The sequence below is a fragment of the Neolamprologus brichardi genome, chromosome 23 (assembly GCF_056152115.1).
Source record: "Neolamprologus brichardi isolate AB-2024 chromosome 23, ASM5615211v1, whole genome shotgun sequence".
Lineage (NCBI taxonomy): Eukaryota > Metazoa > Chordata > Actinopteri > Cichliformes > Cichlidae > Neolamprologus > Neolamprologus brichardi.
Genome location: NC_142125.1, coordinates 44,238,270 through 44,255,011, shown reverse-complemented (window position 1 = coordinate 44,255,011; position 16,742 = coordinate 44,238,270). Strand labels below are relative to the sequence as shown.

The following is a 16,742-nucleotide window of genomic DNA, read 5'->3' as shown; positions in this document are numbered from 1 at the left end:
ACACCGACTCTGAAACTGAACGCGATGGTCCTGAAGGAGGTGGCAAGGAACCTGGACAAAATTGTTCAAAATTAGTATTATGTGTACTGCAGTTACAAATACATTATTCAAATTCCAAAACACTTTTGTGATGTCAGATTTAAATTACAAAACATAAATCTTAAATAAAACATTTTGTAATTATAAGAATACTTACATGATATATATTAGATATAAAACAGTCAGTTGTGTTTTGTTTTAACTTTAACATATCATAATTTGATTTGTAGCAACCTTTACCACTACAGTGTGCCAATCACTCATAATTCCTAGACATGTCAATCAGGTAGGAATGAAGTAAGAGATTAATAGAAATAAAGAGTTGTATGTTGACATTTAGCCCTTCCCTTGCTTAAATCATTAATATTTTTGAAAAATTAACCTGTGATAAAACAGCTTATCAAGATAGAATATGCTAGATAGAACCATATAACTGTGAACCAAACTGTTCACAGTTTTATCTAACTCTCAGCTTTAAGAAAGGCTGGTGACCCCTGTTATAGAGTCTGACAGCTGCGAGGATTATATACAAATATTCAACTATACCAGAATTAAACCAGGTCTAAATAAAAAAAAAAGGAGTGAGTATCACTACAAAGATTAACCCACAGTGGTCCTCGTACCAGTTTGATATCAGCAAACAGCGAGAGCATACACTGATTAAAAAAAAATGTAAGCGGAAACAAAGAAATTAGTTTCAATTAATTGTTTTTCACTATCAATTTTTTTTTCAGTTCCAATACAAGATTTTTCAGTACATTTATTTCAGTTACAATATTTTTTTTCGGTTTCATTTTTTTTTCGAAGCAGGAGGTGTGTGCTCAACAGAAAGTCCATGCAGTGTTGTGTGAATCAGACCACATTTCCCATAATGCTTAGAGTTCCCAGCTAAAATAACCAATAACAAAGAGTCTCATGCTTAGGGTCAAAGGTCTTTATAAAACACCGTTCTGATTGGTCGTACCCAGGCATGTTGCTTTCAGGAACCGTTGGAAAACAAATTATCAATCTCCACATTATGAGACCGTACCAATGAACAGTAGTGAGGCAAAATGGCCGTTCAAAGTCTGTAAAACATATAAACATACTTATCATGTCATGAGTATAACCCATAGAACAGTTTGCCATGACATGAGCTTCCTCAAAAAAGTTTCTTTTATGTTGAGCCCATCATGCTTGTCCATAAAAAGTCCTCATAATAACATAAATAAGTGGGTTAAAAAACATCAAATCGGAATTAGGCTTCAGATTGTAAACAATAATGGATGTACACAGCTTATAATGATCCTCCGAGCTATGTACACAATCAAAATACACAAAAGGCACATGTTTTTATTGTCCAGTTCAGCTGATGCCACCTTTGGTGGCCAAACTCCATGCACAGTCCATACCTGTTCCCATCCCGGGCCCCCACGTCACTCACAGATTGCTCTCCAGGCGGGAAGTGTCCCCTCTTGTCCCGAATAAGGGGGTTGAAGCTGGGCTTAGGGAACCCAGAGGTTAGGTTTAGGATTGGAAGAAGATGGGGATTGAAATTAGGGCCCAATGTCCGGTTGGGGCTCCAGGCGGTTAGGTTTAGGGCTGGAATAAAGTCCCTGCATGGGGTTAAGGGGTTAAGGTTAGGGAAGGCCTCAGGGCCAGGAGTTTATAATGGGATGGCCATAAAAGGGCCTATACAAGTAAAAAGTGAAGGAAAAAGGAAAAAAGTAAAGAGAAGGGGAAAATTCCCTTAATTGGAGTTACAGCACCCTCTAGTGGGTTGTATTGGGGTTAAACTCTCACATAATGGCATCTGAAGCCTCCCTCAAGCACAGAAATGCATAAAATCAGTCACTCCGATTGGTTTCATGGAGATGCCCCATTAACATGATCATTCCAATAATCCAACATGTGCTCTGCAGTCTTGTCAGTCCAGCGAAGATCGTCTGATTCCGTGCTGAATTTATCCGCAGGTAGTGCAGGAATGTGCTCCTTTAAACCTGTAATGAAATTGTTTATGTGCAATAATGTGTCTTGTTCTGTTTTGGGAAGAGCAGAAGAGAAGTTAATCACTGGGATATAAAAGTCAGCTTGGGGGAATTTTTCTTGTGCTGTCCTCAGCGCCCTTTCAGCTCCGTTATTGGTGCATTTTTATCCCTCGCCTGTTATTCAGGCCGAAGGATAGAACCAGCTTCTCCACCGATGTGTCAATATCTGCTTTATCCAGAAGGATCTCTGCATGGCCCCATTTGGCTCCTGGGAAGCTGTCAATTTGTACTCCCTCCGCTACATAGGGAGGGATCATGCCCATGCAAGATAAGGTGAGCTGGCTTCAAACAAATGATTTTCACAGCATATTCTGCACCACATCTCTGTGCGTTCATCATTTCTTTGAACCCAGCTCACCTCCTGAAACCACTTTTCTGAGAATACGCACTTCTTTTGCTGTTCGGACTCCTGCTGACATTTATTCAGGAGTGGAGGAACACCACAGTAATATCTTCGGTGGCTGTAGCTCAGCAGATAGAGCAGGTCACCTACTAATCGGAAGGTTGGAGGTTCGATCCCTGGCTCCCCCAGTCTGCATGTCAAGTATCCTTGGGCGAGATACTAACCCCAAGTTGCTCTCCGATGCGTCCATCGAAGTGTGAATGTAGTGCACTCAGTATAGATGAAGTGCTTGTGAGAATGGGTGTGATTTGGTGAATGTGGCATGTTGTATAGAGCGCTTTAAGTACTCAGAGAGAGTAGAAAAGCGCTCTATAAGAATCAGTCCATTTAAAGGAGTTTGCTTCTTCGACATTTTTAAGAGTTCTAAACAACTTGCAACTTCTTATCTGGTGCGCGTCTTTGTTTGACAGCACATGTGCACCTGTAGGACCACTTATGTGCACTCCTGCATATATTTAAGGAAAGAACTGTGTTTAATGGAGGCTGTCAGTGACAGTCAATGCCCAAAAGGTTTTTGTTCAAGCAGTCCTGGCAGACGGCATCGCTCTTACTTTCCTCATGTTCTCATTTTATTTAACTGGAGTTGATAAATGACTTCATCCACTCATCTAATATGTTGAAAACATCAAAGCAAGAAACTTGCTCACCATGTTTTCTTGATACTGCAGTTAATAAATCTTTCGAGCTCAGTAACTTTAACAATTTATTTCATCAGCATTCCAGTACCTGAAAACATTCCAGCATTCATCATTGATAAATCTTGTATGAGAAGAAAGATTAAAAGTAATTGAGCAATATAGAGTTTAATAAATAATCACATCCGGTGCAGTGCAATAAAGTTTGCTTAAAAGAAACCTCAACATAAACAGACACTTAAGCTGTGTACATGCCGGAAGTGATTCGCTCATCACACATTGCTTTGAAGCTGGTGGTCGCTTGCTGACATTCCAGGCCCCAGTTGCCCAGATTACCCTGTAATATATTTACCACTACCCTGTAAATCAACAATATTCTTCATTCCCACAGGTAGCACTTCAGGCTTTCACCTGACGCCTGAAAATTAATAAACTTTTATTCTGAATCCCGTCTACTTCACATCACCAGTGGTTATTTTGCCCGCTGTAGTCGTGGAATACCCTTCACTTTCTGGTCAGCGTGTAGCTGTGAATCTCTTCCAGCGTCACAGTGGAATCTGATCTGAGTTTCAGGATTGCAGCTGTTAACTCAAATTAATGCAAACTTCTTTGTGTTGTGTAAACTCTCAGCACTTTCTTAGTTCTTCCATGTGTAGCTGTAGTTGTTCATGGTGATGTGTGTCAGGGCCGTCTTTCCCAGGGTGGAAGGCTGCTGCAGCTGCTGGATGGAAGCAGGATGGAGACCACAAGAGGACAGTTCTACCGAGGCCTCACTAACCTGCAAAGTGTTCACAGAATAAATACCACTACACTAATTCACACTTTCTCTCCAACTCCTATTTTAGAATAAATCTGAGGTTGTTAGCTGGCACTAAGTGCTGTGGACAGCACGTTGACACAGGTTAACAGACAAACAGTAAAACCAGCCGTGCAAACTAGCTCGTTCAACATCTGCATTATTTAAATTACCAATGCACGTGCCAGAAACCTGAGCGCCTCAGTGGGTACATTCAATAAATTATAGTGAATTAAGTGGCTGGCCTGACTGTGTGAAGAAGACAGAAGCGTCACACATGTTACATGCAGATAACCCTGGTTATGGTTTAGGCATCATCTGCAGGTTGCTTGCTAAGAAGTAAAGTTGACATTAAAGTTGATTTGATCACATTCAGGCTACAGCTCACACATACATGACATTCATGACAACTAAATCAAACAAAAAGCAGCTTCATGTTTTCTGTGTGTGTTACCTGTTGCTTGGTGCTGTGTACGTTCATAACCGCGGTAGGAGTATGTGTGTAAAGCGCAGCTGAGAAGTTTCCTTTCTGTGCAGGCTGAAGTAAAGTTAGGATAGCATGGAGAGACGAGGGGAGGACAGGTCCTGCAGTGTGGCAAGTACACGTATACTGAACACTAACACACACAGTGGGAGCTGAGAACTGATACGAGACAAAAGTCTGCTTGTCCAGCTGCGTACCTGTGATCTCCAGACTGCCGATGTTCTGGTAGGAAGAACCAACTTGACTTCTCACATTCACACAGCGGCTCTATAAAAGCATAAATCACACACAGTGTCAAATTCAACTCAGAAGTACAAATGACACATGAGATGGTTACAGACTGAGCTTCGTGTGTGTGCTGCAAACACCTTCAGAGTGTGCATTGTAGCTCCTCTGAAAGCACTGGGAGCCAACAGCGTGGGCGGTAACCCTGCCTGGGAGCCGGATGAAGCAACCACACCCTTCCAATTGATGAAGAAGTTGATGAGAGTGAAAGTGTGAAGTCCTTTCACACATATCACAGACTCAGGCTTATGGTCCAGAGACATGACGTGGCCCTCCTTATGACTAGAGAAGAGGTCAAGGAGTCACAGAAAAACACACAGAGTACACGTAAAACAGACTGACGTGACAGTGCTAATGAGGATACAGCTGTAGGGTGTGGAGGTCTGGCTTCTTGATTTTGTCCTGGACTCCCATCTCCTTCAGCCAAGACAAAGTGCTGTCTTCATCTCTGTAGTCTCCATCATGGTCTCCTCCATCAACTGTATTGTTCAGCTTGGAGCACCTACACAATGAGACCACATTTACACACGATGGCACAAAAACACCACAACAAAAGCTCAGTATGTCTGACTGATTGCTGTTTTTAGACCACGACTGATTACACTTTTAAAATTTCCAGGTTATTAGTGCCTCATTTTTCCTTATGGTACATTTAAAGCATGATGACTGGTTATATCTAGTTCCTTCTACAGGCCTTTATGGCTTAACTCACCATCGTTAAGGTAGACTTTCATATGTGGTGCTCTCTGCTTCTCCTTGCTAACAGTTTTATGGCCCTTGGGTCATTATCATAAAAATAACTTTACTTTTCTTATCTTTTGTAGAGTGCTTGTGTTAAGTCTGTAGGGTGCAGGTTTCTTTTTATTGCCCAAAAAGTTATTCCAGTCATTCCCCGTTTAATTAACATTTAATTTTACCTAATTAACAAGAATAATCCAGGCATCTGAGTCTCTTAAAAAGTATTAGATCAGTATCTGACACATGAATATCCTAATCTCCACCATGTATTTGGACTACCGAAGCCTCTGCTGCAATCTAATGAAATCCTTTCTTTATTCCTCTTGATTGGGTTGTGCAAACCATTTACATGAAGGGTAATCATACTATGTACTTGATTTTGCATTTGGTTGCTTTTTGTTCTAACAGTTGAGTTACGTGATGACCAAACGTGAGCTGTTGCAGAACTATGAAGCACACTGATGGATATTTTCAAACAGAAAGAATGAGAGAAAACAAAACTGGAAGAACTTCATTTTAGCGTTAGCTATTTTGGTGTGTGAGGGATACTGTAGCTAACCCAGCAGAGCCCCCTTAATGCAACAGGAAAAAAACAACTTCTAAAGTGTCTTCTGTGCATTTTGTCCATTTAGATTCGATCTTTCACCAAATGTTTCATTATTCAGTGGAACAAACAGTCATAACCCACCAAGTCATTGAAAGTTGGGTTCAATGATATAGTGAGGCCAGACACTCCCTGGTGCACTCGCCTTGCTGTCAGCGATACAAGCATCCAGTGCAAAGGCCAGGAAACTATGAATGTTAGAAGAAACATCTGTAGCACTGAGTGTTGCCAGTACTTGGCTGCTCCATCCAGTATTTGAATCCATAGTGTGGTACTGCGCCTGTATGGACATTGATCCACAGCCGGGTAAGAACGTCCACACGGACCAGCTTCAGTGAATAATTCTGTGAGAAGACGACTCCGCTGAGTTCTGTCCACGCAGGAACCAAGAAAATGTGGTTCCATAAAAGTGAAATGTGAACCACGATCAGTTATTAAACATGCCAGCGATGGCATTACTCCACATGCTTGGTGTCGACTTCTCTAACTGCACATTCTCTTATCCAAATTCTTCATTATTGTGATGCAGTTCTTTCAAACTGTTGCCTTCAGTTGCAAAGTTGTAATTTAGCACAGCCATTGGAAGCTTTGCAGGGTTGCTCTGTTAGCTCTCATATGTCCTGACTAGAGATGGACCGATCCGATATTACGTAACAGACCTAAATTACTGGATCGGATAACAAAAAGAAATAAAAAATGTAATCCGATCCATTAAATATCAAAAAAGCACCTCACAAAACTTGCAACAACTCGCAACTCGGCTCATAACCGTAGCACGTCGGAGCAGTATGCATCACGTGATAGAGCGGCTGTGGCGTGCCAGACCTGTCGGTGGTCTGGGTGAGCATTTGTAGCCTCGCTACCAAACCAGCATTTCATCTCCGAGAAAGTTATCTCAGAGAGAAGTAAAGCAAGTGTGTAAGTTCATCTCTGAATGTTTGTAAAGCATTCCCACGTTAAGCTTAACAACCGATATATGGAGCGACTGCCTCTCTCTCTCTCTTTCTCTCCTGCTGCTACTTCAATCATAAACTGATCAATGATCAGCTGATTGGAGTGCATTTTTTTCACACTGCATCAAATTAAAGTTGAGGTTGAGGGTTAAGTTTATTAGATTGATCAGTTTTGCTGAACTATGAAATATTTTGGGTGCAGTGTGTTTTTTGCATACAGGTATAACAGAATAGCTTTAGTGTTGTTTATTTAAACTTGAGTATGAACTTATACAAAATGCAGCAAGAAAAACACAGTTTCATTGATTAAAAAACACTATATCGGATTCATATCGGTATCGGCAGATATCCAAATTTATGATATCGGTATCGGACATAAAAAAGTGGTATCATGCCATCTCTAGTCCTGACTTGGGCGCTTCTCAGTTTCCGCCTCGAGGTGTCCTGTGCAGCAGATCCCCTTGGTCTCCTTAAATCCTCCACTGCCTTGTTTGCCCTGCTGTACACTACCAGCCTGTACACTTGTATTCTGGCAGCAGGGCTGGTGTCTGGGATCAAATGTCTTGCTTCGAGTTTTGCTGCTGTATTCTGAGTTTGACTCCACTCAGGGCTGTTTTAATAAAATCATTTATAGGATCAGATGTTGTATCCTTCCAAGGCCTCCACATGTTGGGAGCCTCCAGGTCTGCTCATGAATGCAGATTCGAGTTCCACTTTTCCATATCAGCTCATCTTCCCACCCTGTTGGTCGTCGTCTTCAAATCAGTTATTAGGTCGCCTAGTTTCTGTTAAAGTTCTGCTATCATCTCTCAGATTGTCTCTAATGTTTTCTTGAAACTCACCCAGGTCGAACTGGACCTCTTGACTAATGTCTGTGTGGATGGCAGCTAGGGCTGCCACTAGGGCTGCCACGATTAGTCGACTAACAAAATCATCGACGACTAACTTAATAGTTGACGCACCGTTTAAAGCTTTGTAAGATCCAGAAAGATGCAGGAATAAGCAGTAGGATTTAAGAGTGTAATAACGGACTGAAACAGAAGATGGCAGCACTGCATGTACAAGGATGCCAGCTGCCGTTAAACCCCGAAGAAGAAGAAGCTGTGTCCGGTATCGTAGCTGTGTCCAAATTCAGGGGCCGCATTTGAAGGCCGATTACGTTACAGCAATGCGATGAAGGCTGTCCAACTTCGAAGACTTCGGCAAATACAGTCAACAAATGCGTCCTTCTTTTCCCCAGATTTGAAGGACGGGTCAGGCGTATGGCCCAACCTATCCCAGAATCCATAGCGCAGCCCAGCAAATTCCAGTTTCCAACAATGGCGGCAGCTACTAAGTTTTAATATTACTCTTATTATTCTTTCTGGGTCGCAAAATAAACGTTTAACAACACACATAGAAGTGTGAGATGCTCGAGAATTTACTCCGGTGTCCTGTTATATTTTAGATAGCAAGGAGTTTATTAAACTTCACCGAAACAATCTGCAAATTTCATTAAAATTTAATAAACTATCATCTTTATTTTTAGTTAGCACAGACCTTACACACTTAAAGCTGTAAGCTAATGATAGTTATATAAGAGCAGATGCATGTTGATGCAATAAGCTGTACGTTTTATGTTCAATGGATGATGATCTGATTGGTCGACTAATCGGATCATGCATCTGTTGGACGTAAAACATACAGCTTATTGCATCAACATGCGTCTGCTCTCCAAATTCAGGGGTCAAAAGATGTCCTGAATTTGGACACAGTAAGCGGAGACTGCTGCTTCTTCCGCTTCTTATTCGGGGTTTAACGGCAGCTGGCATCCTTGTACATGCAGTGCTGCCATCTTCTGTTTCAGGCGTTATTACACTCTTAAATCCTACTACTTATTCCTGCGTCTTTTGGGATCTTACAAAGCTTCAAACGACGCATCAAATATTAAATTGGCTCATGGCCGCTCAGACATCGTGTTTGTCTCTTCAATCGTCTTTTTAAAAATCTTTCCCATCTGGCAGCTCTGCCAGATGGGAACCACCCAAAGATTTTTCATTTTAAAAAAGGAAGTATTATTATTTATTCTTAGCTGTATGAGAAGTCAGCTATTCTAGAATGATATGAAGCTGTGTGGAAACTGCTGAGTGAGTCCAAACTGATATTTTACACACATTTTAAAAACAGTGATCAGAACCCCGACAGCTCCCAGCCCTACTGAGCACAGACAATGAAAGAGCAGCACTTACGTGACCTCTTGTTCCTTCTGCTCCTCCTCTTGGTGAATGGTCTGCTTCTGTGCCTCCCTGCACCTCCTCTGTTCCTCCAGCAGAGGGAGGCTGAACTCTATACCTATATGGGTAAACTGATCAGTGAGGAGCAGCGAATGATGAAGCTGTCATGTCCTCTGTTCAGTCCTAACCTAGAGGTCTGACATTGTTTAACTCCTACAGCTAATTTTTCTTGTACTTTTTTATTTGACAAGTCATGTCTTAAAGAATAAACTACAGGCAAAGCTTTTTCACACAGCGGTCAGGTTTGTGGACTATTTTACTGCCACTACATGTCACATTTCAGACGAGTGGAAAGAAAATGTTGGTTGTCCACGCTGCCTGCCCGGCAGGCTGACAACAATACCTTATCAGCCTTTTACGGCTGTAAATGTATCAAATGAAAATTAATTCTGAGACCAAAGCTACAGTTCAGCTCTCACCTTCAGCCTTCATCGCCTCTCTGAGGCCCCTCGTTGTGGGGGAAATGAAAGCAGTGATGCTGCTGGATCCTCCAAGACCTGCTGCCCGGAACAACACTGTGAACTGACAATGAAACAGATGAGCTGAAGGACGGTGTTGCTGAGCACAGTTCAGAGTGCATATTAACACCTACCTGATAGGAACAGAGGTAGAAGTATGGACACAGTCTGGCCTTTAACAGACTGTAGAGAGATGACAGACTGACGGACCTGAGCAACAAACATGGACAAAGGAAGGAGTGTGGGAATAATGCCACTGAATACATGTACAGTATACAGCAGCCAGTGTTCAGCAGTTTCACAGTACACACAGCATTCATTTGGACTCTGGCTGCATCGAGTATTTTGAATCACAAAAAAGAAACCTCAACAAGGCAGCACCTGTTCCTGGACACTCCACTAAAACCTTTACTGGGTACAGGCTGGCGTTAAAACACCTGTTTCACTTTATAACTACGCCTGACCTGTTTGTCACAGCTACAGTAAAGTTACATTCAAACTCACAGCTGAACACACGCACACATCACCTGGTCCAGGAGACACAGCAATGTCAGAAGTCTTTTTAAGGATCATCACCATGGAGCTCCACCTAAAAATGCTACTTCATTGTGTGGCTGCTCTTACTGGGCCATGAAACACTTCACTGTACAAAGGTTCGTTTAATGTGCAACCCTGCTGTGTGAGATTTAAACCCATCTGTGAAGCTGGACTTAGGAAAGAAGTGTTTAAACATGTTTAGTGCTAGTACAGAACGTGATGTCACTGATGGTTAGCTGGTTGCTGCTAACAGACTGAGTTTGTGTTAGCTAACTGTGACAGAGCTGATAACTCGGCGGGAAAAAGGTCCCTGATACTAAAACACAGTCTAAGGAGGTCGTAACTTCCTTCTCTCTCTGACAGATTTATTGGGGCTACTCAGCCTAACAATGACCTCTTTCATCTACATCTTCGGACCTCCAGTGTAAAGATCTCAAATCTTAGAATCAAGTTCAGTTTTTTTTAATGATTCATTTATCAATAGGACATATCAGTGAAACCACCTGTCAGTCAGTTATACATAAAAATGGCTGTAATTCCTAAACAAACAATATTTTTATTAAAATCCGTCGAGTTAAAGCTGAAAGTCTGTGATTCAATCGCATCTTGATTCATTTAAAATCAGGACAGAGAGAAAAATGAAATCACTGCAGTAAAACTTGTCACCCTATCAGCCTCACCATTCTGTCATGAGACTCTGCTGTATCGTTGCATCATGAGCCCAGGGGGCGCTCTTGCCAAAGAAGCTCCTTTCAGCGTTGATCCTAGGGAACAGAGACAGCCAGGGTATGGAGGGATGCTGCCAGTAGACCAGGCTTTGCTGGAAGGCACAACGTAGCTCTGAGCAGGACCTGGGATCCTATAGCAGGCACAGAGACAGGTCGGGCTGAGGAACAAGCTACTGAAGAACCCAAGACAAACTAAGAGCTGTCGGGTATCCATATCAGCATACTTCATTAATACCTAAGGAAATTATGTCTTTGTTTTAGACTGAGAGTCAGAATCATCCAACTGATCCAGGTTTCCATGGAAACTGTGACACTGATCATCTCTGTTATTCTGTGATCTCATTTTTTAATTTGGTTACAGAAAAAAAAATCTGGCTGAATAAAAAACAAGATTTTAGGTTTAAACATCTGAAGTAGGTCTAAAATCGAAAAGTCATGAAATGGTGAGGGCTCAACAAGTGCTGAAAAAAATAACTGGTGTCACTAGTGTCTCAACATATAAATGCACAGTGACTATTGTGTGCCTGTCCATCTTCCACATGTATGCAAGGAGCCTACCTGTGGACTGTGTGGCAGTGAACTGAACTGTGCCCTGCAGTGCTGGCTGAGCCCCTGAGCTTCTTCCTGAGCCTTGAGCTGCTCTGCCCATGAAAGGGAGACCAGAGAGGTCAGGAGGAGACGCGTCTTCAGGCTCCAGTCTGCTGGATACTGGGTGCACACAGGAGCTGCAGTGGGAGCAGTGGCTTGGGGGCTCTAGAAGGACAGAGGGGATCCTTTGAATGCACAGTTATACACTGCACAACAGAAAACCTGGGAAACAGTGACAATTCTCACAGATATGTCAGTCAGCATTTAAAAAAATACAGAAGAAATTCCCACCTTTAGCAGGGGGCTTTTAATATCCTCCGGTTCTTCTTCCAACAACACATCACTCTCAGACAGAGATCCAGATTTCTGCAGCAGGACACAGACAAGAAAGTAAGAGGGGGTCCTAAAGTGTCTCCCTTCATGTTTACATCTCTACCACGTGAACACAGGAGCTTTCTGATGATATGGGCAGTGCAAAGGACCGAGACCAACCTGGCTGGAAGCTTGTCGGTATTCCTGTTTTTGTGCCTCATCGAGCCTGGAACTGAGAGCCAGATCCAGCGTGCCTTCTCTCTTCGATGATTCTTCATCTCGCTCATTGTTTGTGATCCCGGAGCTATCAGAGTTTTCGGGGTTACAGCTGGCGTCGTTGAAAGTTAGACGTTTCTTCGTAGGACTGTAAGTGTTTTCTATTTTTGCGAACGGGTTCCTGCGTTTTATTCCAACCCCGGAATGGTTCTGGGCGCCGGAGAGCGGTTCCGGGGAGAAAGTCCGCACGCACGTCGGAGATGAGCCGCTTTGTTCGGGGCGGTCTGTGGACCCGGCACCGGTGTCGCTTCGGGCTCTTTTGCACCTCATTCGCAAAATTTCCGCTGGTCGCTTGAAGCTGGGTGAGTATCCAAAGTGTTCCGACATCCTGTGGAGATGCAGTTTGCCCCAAACAACCCGCTTTTAGCGCTGTTTCCTTTAGAAAGCGCAGGACCCGCGGCTGTTTTTGTTTTGCGCTTTCTGAGCTGTTACAATTTGGCGCGCAGCGTGCTGACGTAAAGAGTCCCCGCGTGTCAATGGCTGTGAAAAGGAGCTAAACGGACGTCATTTGCTTACGTTTGTTTTTGTGACGCACGTTAAAAATAAATACACAATAATCTACAGTGTTAAATGCAATTATTGTATCTGTTGGAGCCTTTACTCATCGGGAACTTTGGACATTATGGTAAGTCAGGATGTGACGTCGTGTCGGGTTTTACTACATTTGAATTGTATGATTTAAATTAATAATTTAATAATAATTAGAGACATATACACAAGGAGATGTTGGAACAGTTTGAAAACTTGAGGGTTTGTGGAAAGACCTTTTCAGAAAAACACAAGGCAAAGCCTTGACTTCCGGCTTTGACTTCTTCTCTTCCTATATCAGCGCTTATGTGGCGATATTGTCTGAGTGGCGACGCCCATCATCCAGGAGAATACTGCAGTGGCTTCCTGTGCCTTACCGGCGGATATACAGTGACGAGTACCTGGAACTTAGAGAGGATTTGAGACAAATTTAACGTCGCCAGCTTCGCACAGATCTACAAATGTAAGCTGCTTTCAAGTTCCAGTGTAAAACTGGGACATTTGGGCACATAAATAAGCACATAAAAATAGCTCAAAAATAGAAAGAATAGTGATATTTCTGCTGTCAATTTACCAATTAAATGATTATGAAGCGATCTGTAAAAGAAGAACTGTCCCCGTCATTAAAGCAAGGACATCTCCCTTTAATTCCCCAAACCAACAAAGATCCTTTATTTATTGATAACTGGAGACCAATTACACTCAACAATGATTATAAAATGACAATTTTCATTGTAGCAAAGCGTTGAAACACTGATCCAAATAAAAGAATTCAGGGATCCCACTGTGGATTCATGAGTAGCATTCATATCTCATAGCTCAGGAGGTAGAGTGGGTCACTTTAGTGGTTTGATCCCTGTCTGCATAAATAACCCCACGTTGCTCTCTGATGCATCCATTAGAGTACGAATGTGTGTGACTGTTAGATAAAAAGCACATAAGTATAAGAAAAAAGTGATTGTATTAATGGTAAATGGACTGATATGAATGGTGCTTTTCCACTCTCTCAAACACAATAATAATAATGTGTACGTTGCTCAGGGGTACCTCAGGGTAGCCGTTCAGTGGAGTCAAACCCCCGACCTTCCGATCATGGGGCAACCACGCTACCTACTGAGCTATCCCTGCCCCTCAATGTGTCACAATGACACAAATGAAATCTCAAAGTCTGATCTGTTATTAACATCAGGCTTAAACCTTAATTTAAATAATTTTGACATTCTTGCTTTAAAAGACATTGCTGATACAGAAATATCCCAGTTAAAAATATTGTTAAATATTTGGGAGTTTTGATCCCAGTGGAGGACAAAAGCTTGATGGATGATAACATAGACCTGGTGATTTGATATGTTCAAATGAAATGTAGCTCCTAGCTGGCTAAAGACTTCCTCTTTATGTCAAAGTGCTGTTAAGCGAAGAAATAAGCTGCACAACATTTTTCCCTTCATTAATTCATTTGAATACACTGCACTACAGCTATCTGGATCTACCCCCACCATCATATGTACTGTTTATCGGCCACCTAAGCCAAACAAGGAGTCTTTAAATGAATTTTCTGCTCTTCTCACTCATTTTTCTGTACTTTCTCCAAATCTGATCATTGCTGGTGACTTCAATATTCATATGGACAATAATAAAATCCCTCTTTCCAGAGAATTTACCTCCTGCCTGGAAGGTTTTGGGCTTCTACAGTACATAAAATTTCCTACCCATTCCAAAGGTCATATCCTGGATTTGGTCTGTTGCTCTGGCATTACCCCCACCCATTGTAAAGCCACATTGTTTCCCCGGTCTGATCATATGTTTATTTCTTTTGATGCAAACATAAGCGCTTCCAAAACCTGCTCTCGTTATATCACTTTTAGGAAAATTAGTAATATCAACCCAGCTGTTTTTTCATCTGCCGTCCATGACCTTCCATCTATCCACAGCCCCTCAACCCCTCATGAACTCGTTTGTCATTATAATGTCGACCTTCATAACCTTCTTAACATATTTGCTCCCCTTAAACATCGAACTGTCTCATTTTCCCGTTCAGCTCCATGGTTTACCCCCGACCTGCGTCACCTTAAAGCTAAAGGACGCCAACTCGAACGTCTATTCAAGAAAACCGGACTTCCTGTACATAAAGAAATGCACAATGATCATGTTTTGTTCTATAAGGACTGCATTGCCTCAGCCAAATCTGCTTACTACTCTGGTTTAATTAGTTCTAATGAAGGTAACTCCAGGTCCCTCTATTCATTGTTCAGTAAAATTACAAAACCTCCAGACACATTCCCCTCCCAGATGTATTCTGTTGATTTTTGCAACTCTGTTATCTCTTTTCTCACGTGGACCCAAATAAAGCAAAGGGATATATTTACATTGATTTATATATTAAAACTGGCCTCTGGAGATGAATGAAGGGCAGCAGGAGAGCGCAGGCTGAACAGGTGAAATGCAGGGAGTAAGTAGGTAGGTGCTTGGTCATGAAGCATGATGAAAGTGTCAGTGGCGTTTAGGTTGGGTCATGAGCATGGTGGGTGACACTGGAGATTCAGGGGAACAGCGAGAACCATGGTTGGTACAGTGAAGATCAGACAGGACCAATCAGACAATATCACGTATGTTATGCAGTCAATACAAGGAAGAAAGTAAATGTAAATCTATAAATTTCACTTCAACAGGTCCCGCGATGGTGGAAGATGGTTTGACTTCCAGTGACAGGTTTCTTTCTTGGTCTTTTTATGTCCTGTCTTTTGCAAATAAAGTTTTTCTATTAAATGTGCTTTAAGTTGTGGAAAATCTTTCTTTAAACTGTGAATGGCAAGTAGAAGTAAAGATGAGGGCAGCTGCGAATGAGACCTCTCAGTCTTTTGCTTTCTGATTGGCTGACTTCCACCCCCACACCCCCAACCACCACTCCCCCCTTCAGCTACAAGTGCAACAAGTGTTGCAAAAGTCAAAGCATAGAATATGTAAATATGTGACTTGAGAGTGTGCAGTTGAGCACTTGTATTCACTGATTTAAGAGCTCACAGAGCTGTGTTTGTAAATATTAAAATAACAAATAAACATGAATAAAATGTGAATACAGGTTTGGAGATTTAAACTGTAACTGTAATTTCAAATTTGTGTGAGAAATTTTACAAATGAAAATTTCAAAATACAAGTTTAAATTTTTAATGAGTTTGTTCAGACTATTGAAGGAAAATCATAAATATAAACAGCGAAACAAATAGTCTCAGGTTGTTTTCTCACTGTAGCTTCTGTTTCCCTGTCATGATGATCACTGAGACTTTATGAGAATCCAGCTTCTTGTTAATCTGTCATCAGTCATACAGAGCTCATAAAAAAAAATGGAGCACCTGGATCAGAGTAAAGTATTACATTTCTGGGATACTCCTCTGGTCAGTTGTGTGGGTGGTGTTAATCAGGGGGAAACAATTGGCTGACTCTATCCTCATCTTTTCAGAGAGTTTTTTCCACTAGTCTTGATTTGGCAAGGCTCAGTGTCACTATGGGCAGCATGAGGCGATACCTGGACTCTACCATTGCCTGAGGGTTTGCTGTGTCTCCCAGCACAGTCTCAGGAGCATGGACGAGATTCTAGGAGACACACAGCTACTCTGGATAGTTGAACAAAAACTTCCTAAACAGTCAGCAGGAACAGTATCCGGATGAACACTGCCAATCCCTTACAGAATGACCTTCAGCAGGCCAGTTGTGTGAAGGTCCAATTGTCATTTATGTCGTTTGTATCATCGTTCTACATAACCATTTGGGTACTGTGCCAGTAATGATCTGGGAAGACAAATCAATGAAGGGATTGCATAGACCTCTACAGGCTAGGCAATGGCACCCTGACCACCATTAGATACTGGGATTAAATTGTCTAACACATTATTAGACACTACACTGGTGCAGTGGGCTCTGACTTCCTCTGACAATGCATGACAATGGCCTCCATCATGTATTAACAGTAGTTCATCCTTTTGGATGGAGGAAATAATATAATGCACTGGGCTCCACGCTTGCCTGATCTAAGTCCAATAGATCATCTGCTCAGTACTCAATTTTCTGAAGGGTCAATTAC

At 42.0% G+C, this 16,742-nt stretch overlaps 1 protein-coding gene across 1 annotated transcript; it reads right to left on the bottom strand.

Moving 5' to 3' along the window:
* Positions 1 to 3,185: 3,185 nt before the first annotated feature.
* Positions 3,186 to 12,737, bottom strand: donson (DNA replication fork stabilization factor DONSON). The gene is made up of 12 exons (XM_087836559.1): positions 12,041 to 12,737; positions 11,840 to 11,914; positions 11,519 to 11,713; positions 10,913 to 11,091; positions 9,830 to 9,905; positions 9,657 to 9,759; positions 9,193 to 9,295; positions 5,034 to 5,171; positions 4,753 to 4,951; positions 4,582 to 4,651; positions 4,355 to 4,485; positions 3,186 to 3,882 (listed from the first exon to the last, which is right to left on the bottom strand). Exons 1-12 carry the CDS (start codon positions 12,461 to 12,463, stop codon positions 3,742 to 3,744), a joined length of 1,833 nt encoding a protein of 610 aa, XP_087692685.1. The 5' UTR covers positions 12,464 to 12,737; the 3' UTR covers positions 3,186 to 3,741.
* Positions 12,738 to 16,742: the final 4,005 nt, after the last annotated feature.

What these genes read in the sequence shown, in the direction of transcription:
- donson (XM_087836559.1), bottom strand. Translation starts at nt 12,463, where the DNA reads ATGTCGGAACACTTTGGATACTCACCCAGCTTCAAGCGACCAGCGGAA. An exon ending in TTAAAAGCCCCCTGCTAAAG is followed by an intron (nt 11,714 to 11,839) that starts GTGGGAATTTCT and finishes CTGTCCTTCTAG; the next exon opens with AGCCCCCAAGCCACTGCTCC. An exon ending in TCTACCTCTGTTCCTATCAG is followed by an intron (nt 9,760 to 9,829) that starts GTAGGTGTTAAT and finishes TTTCATTGTCAG; the next exon opens with TTCACAGTGTTGTTCCGGGC.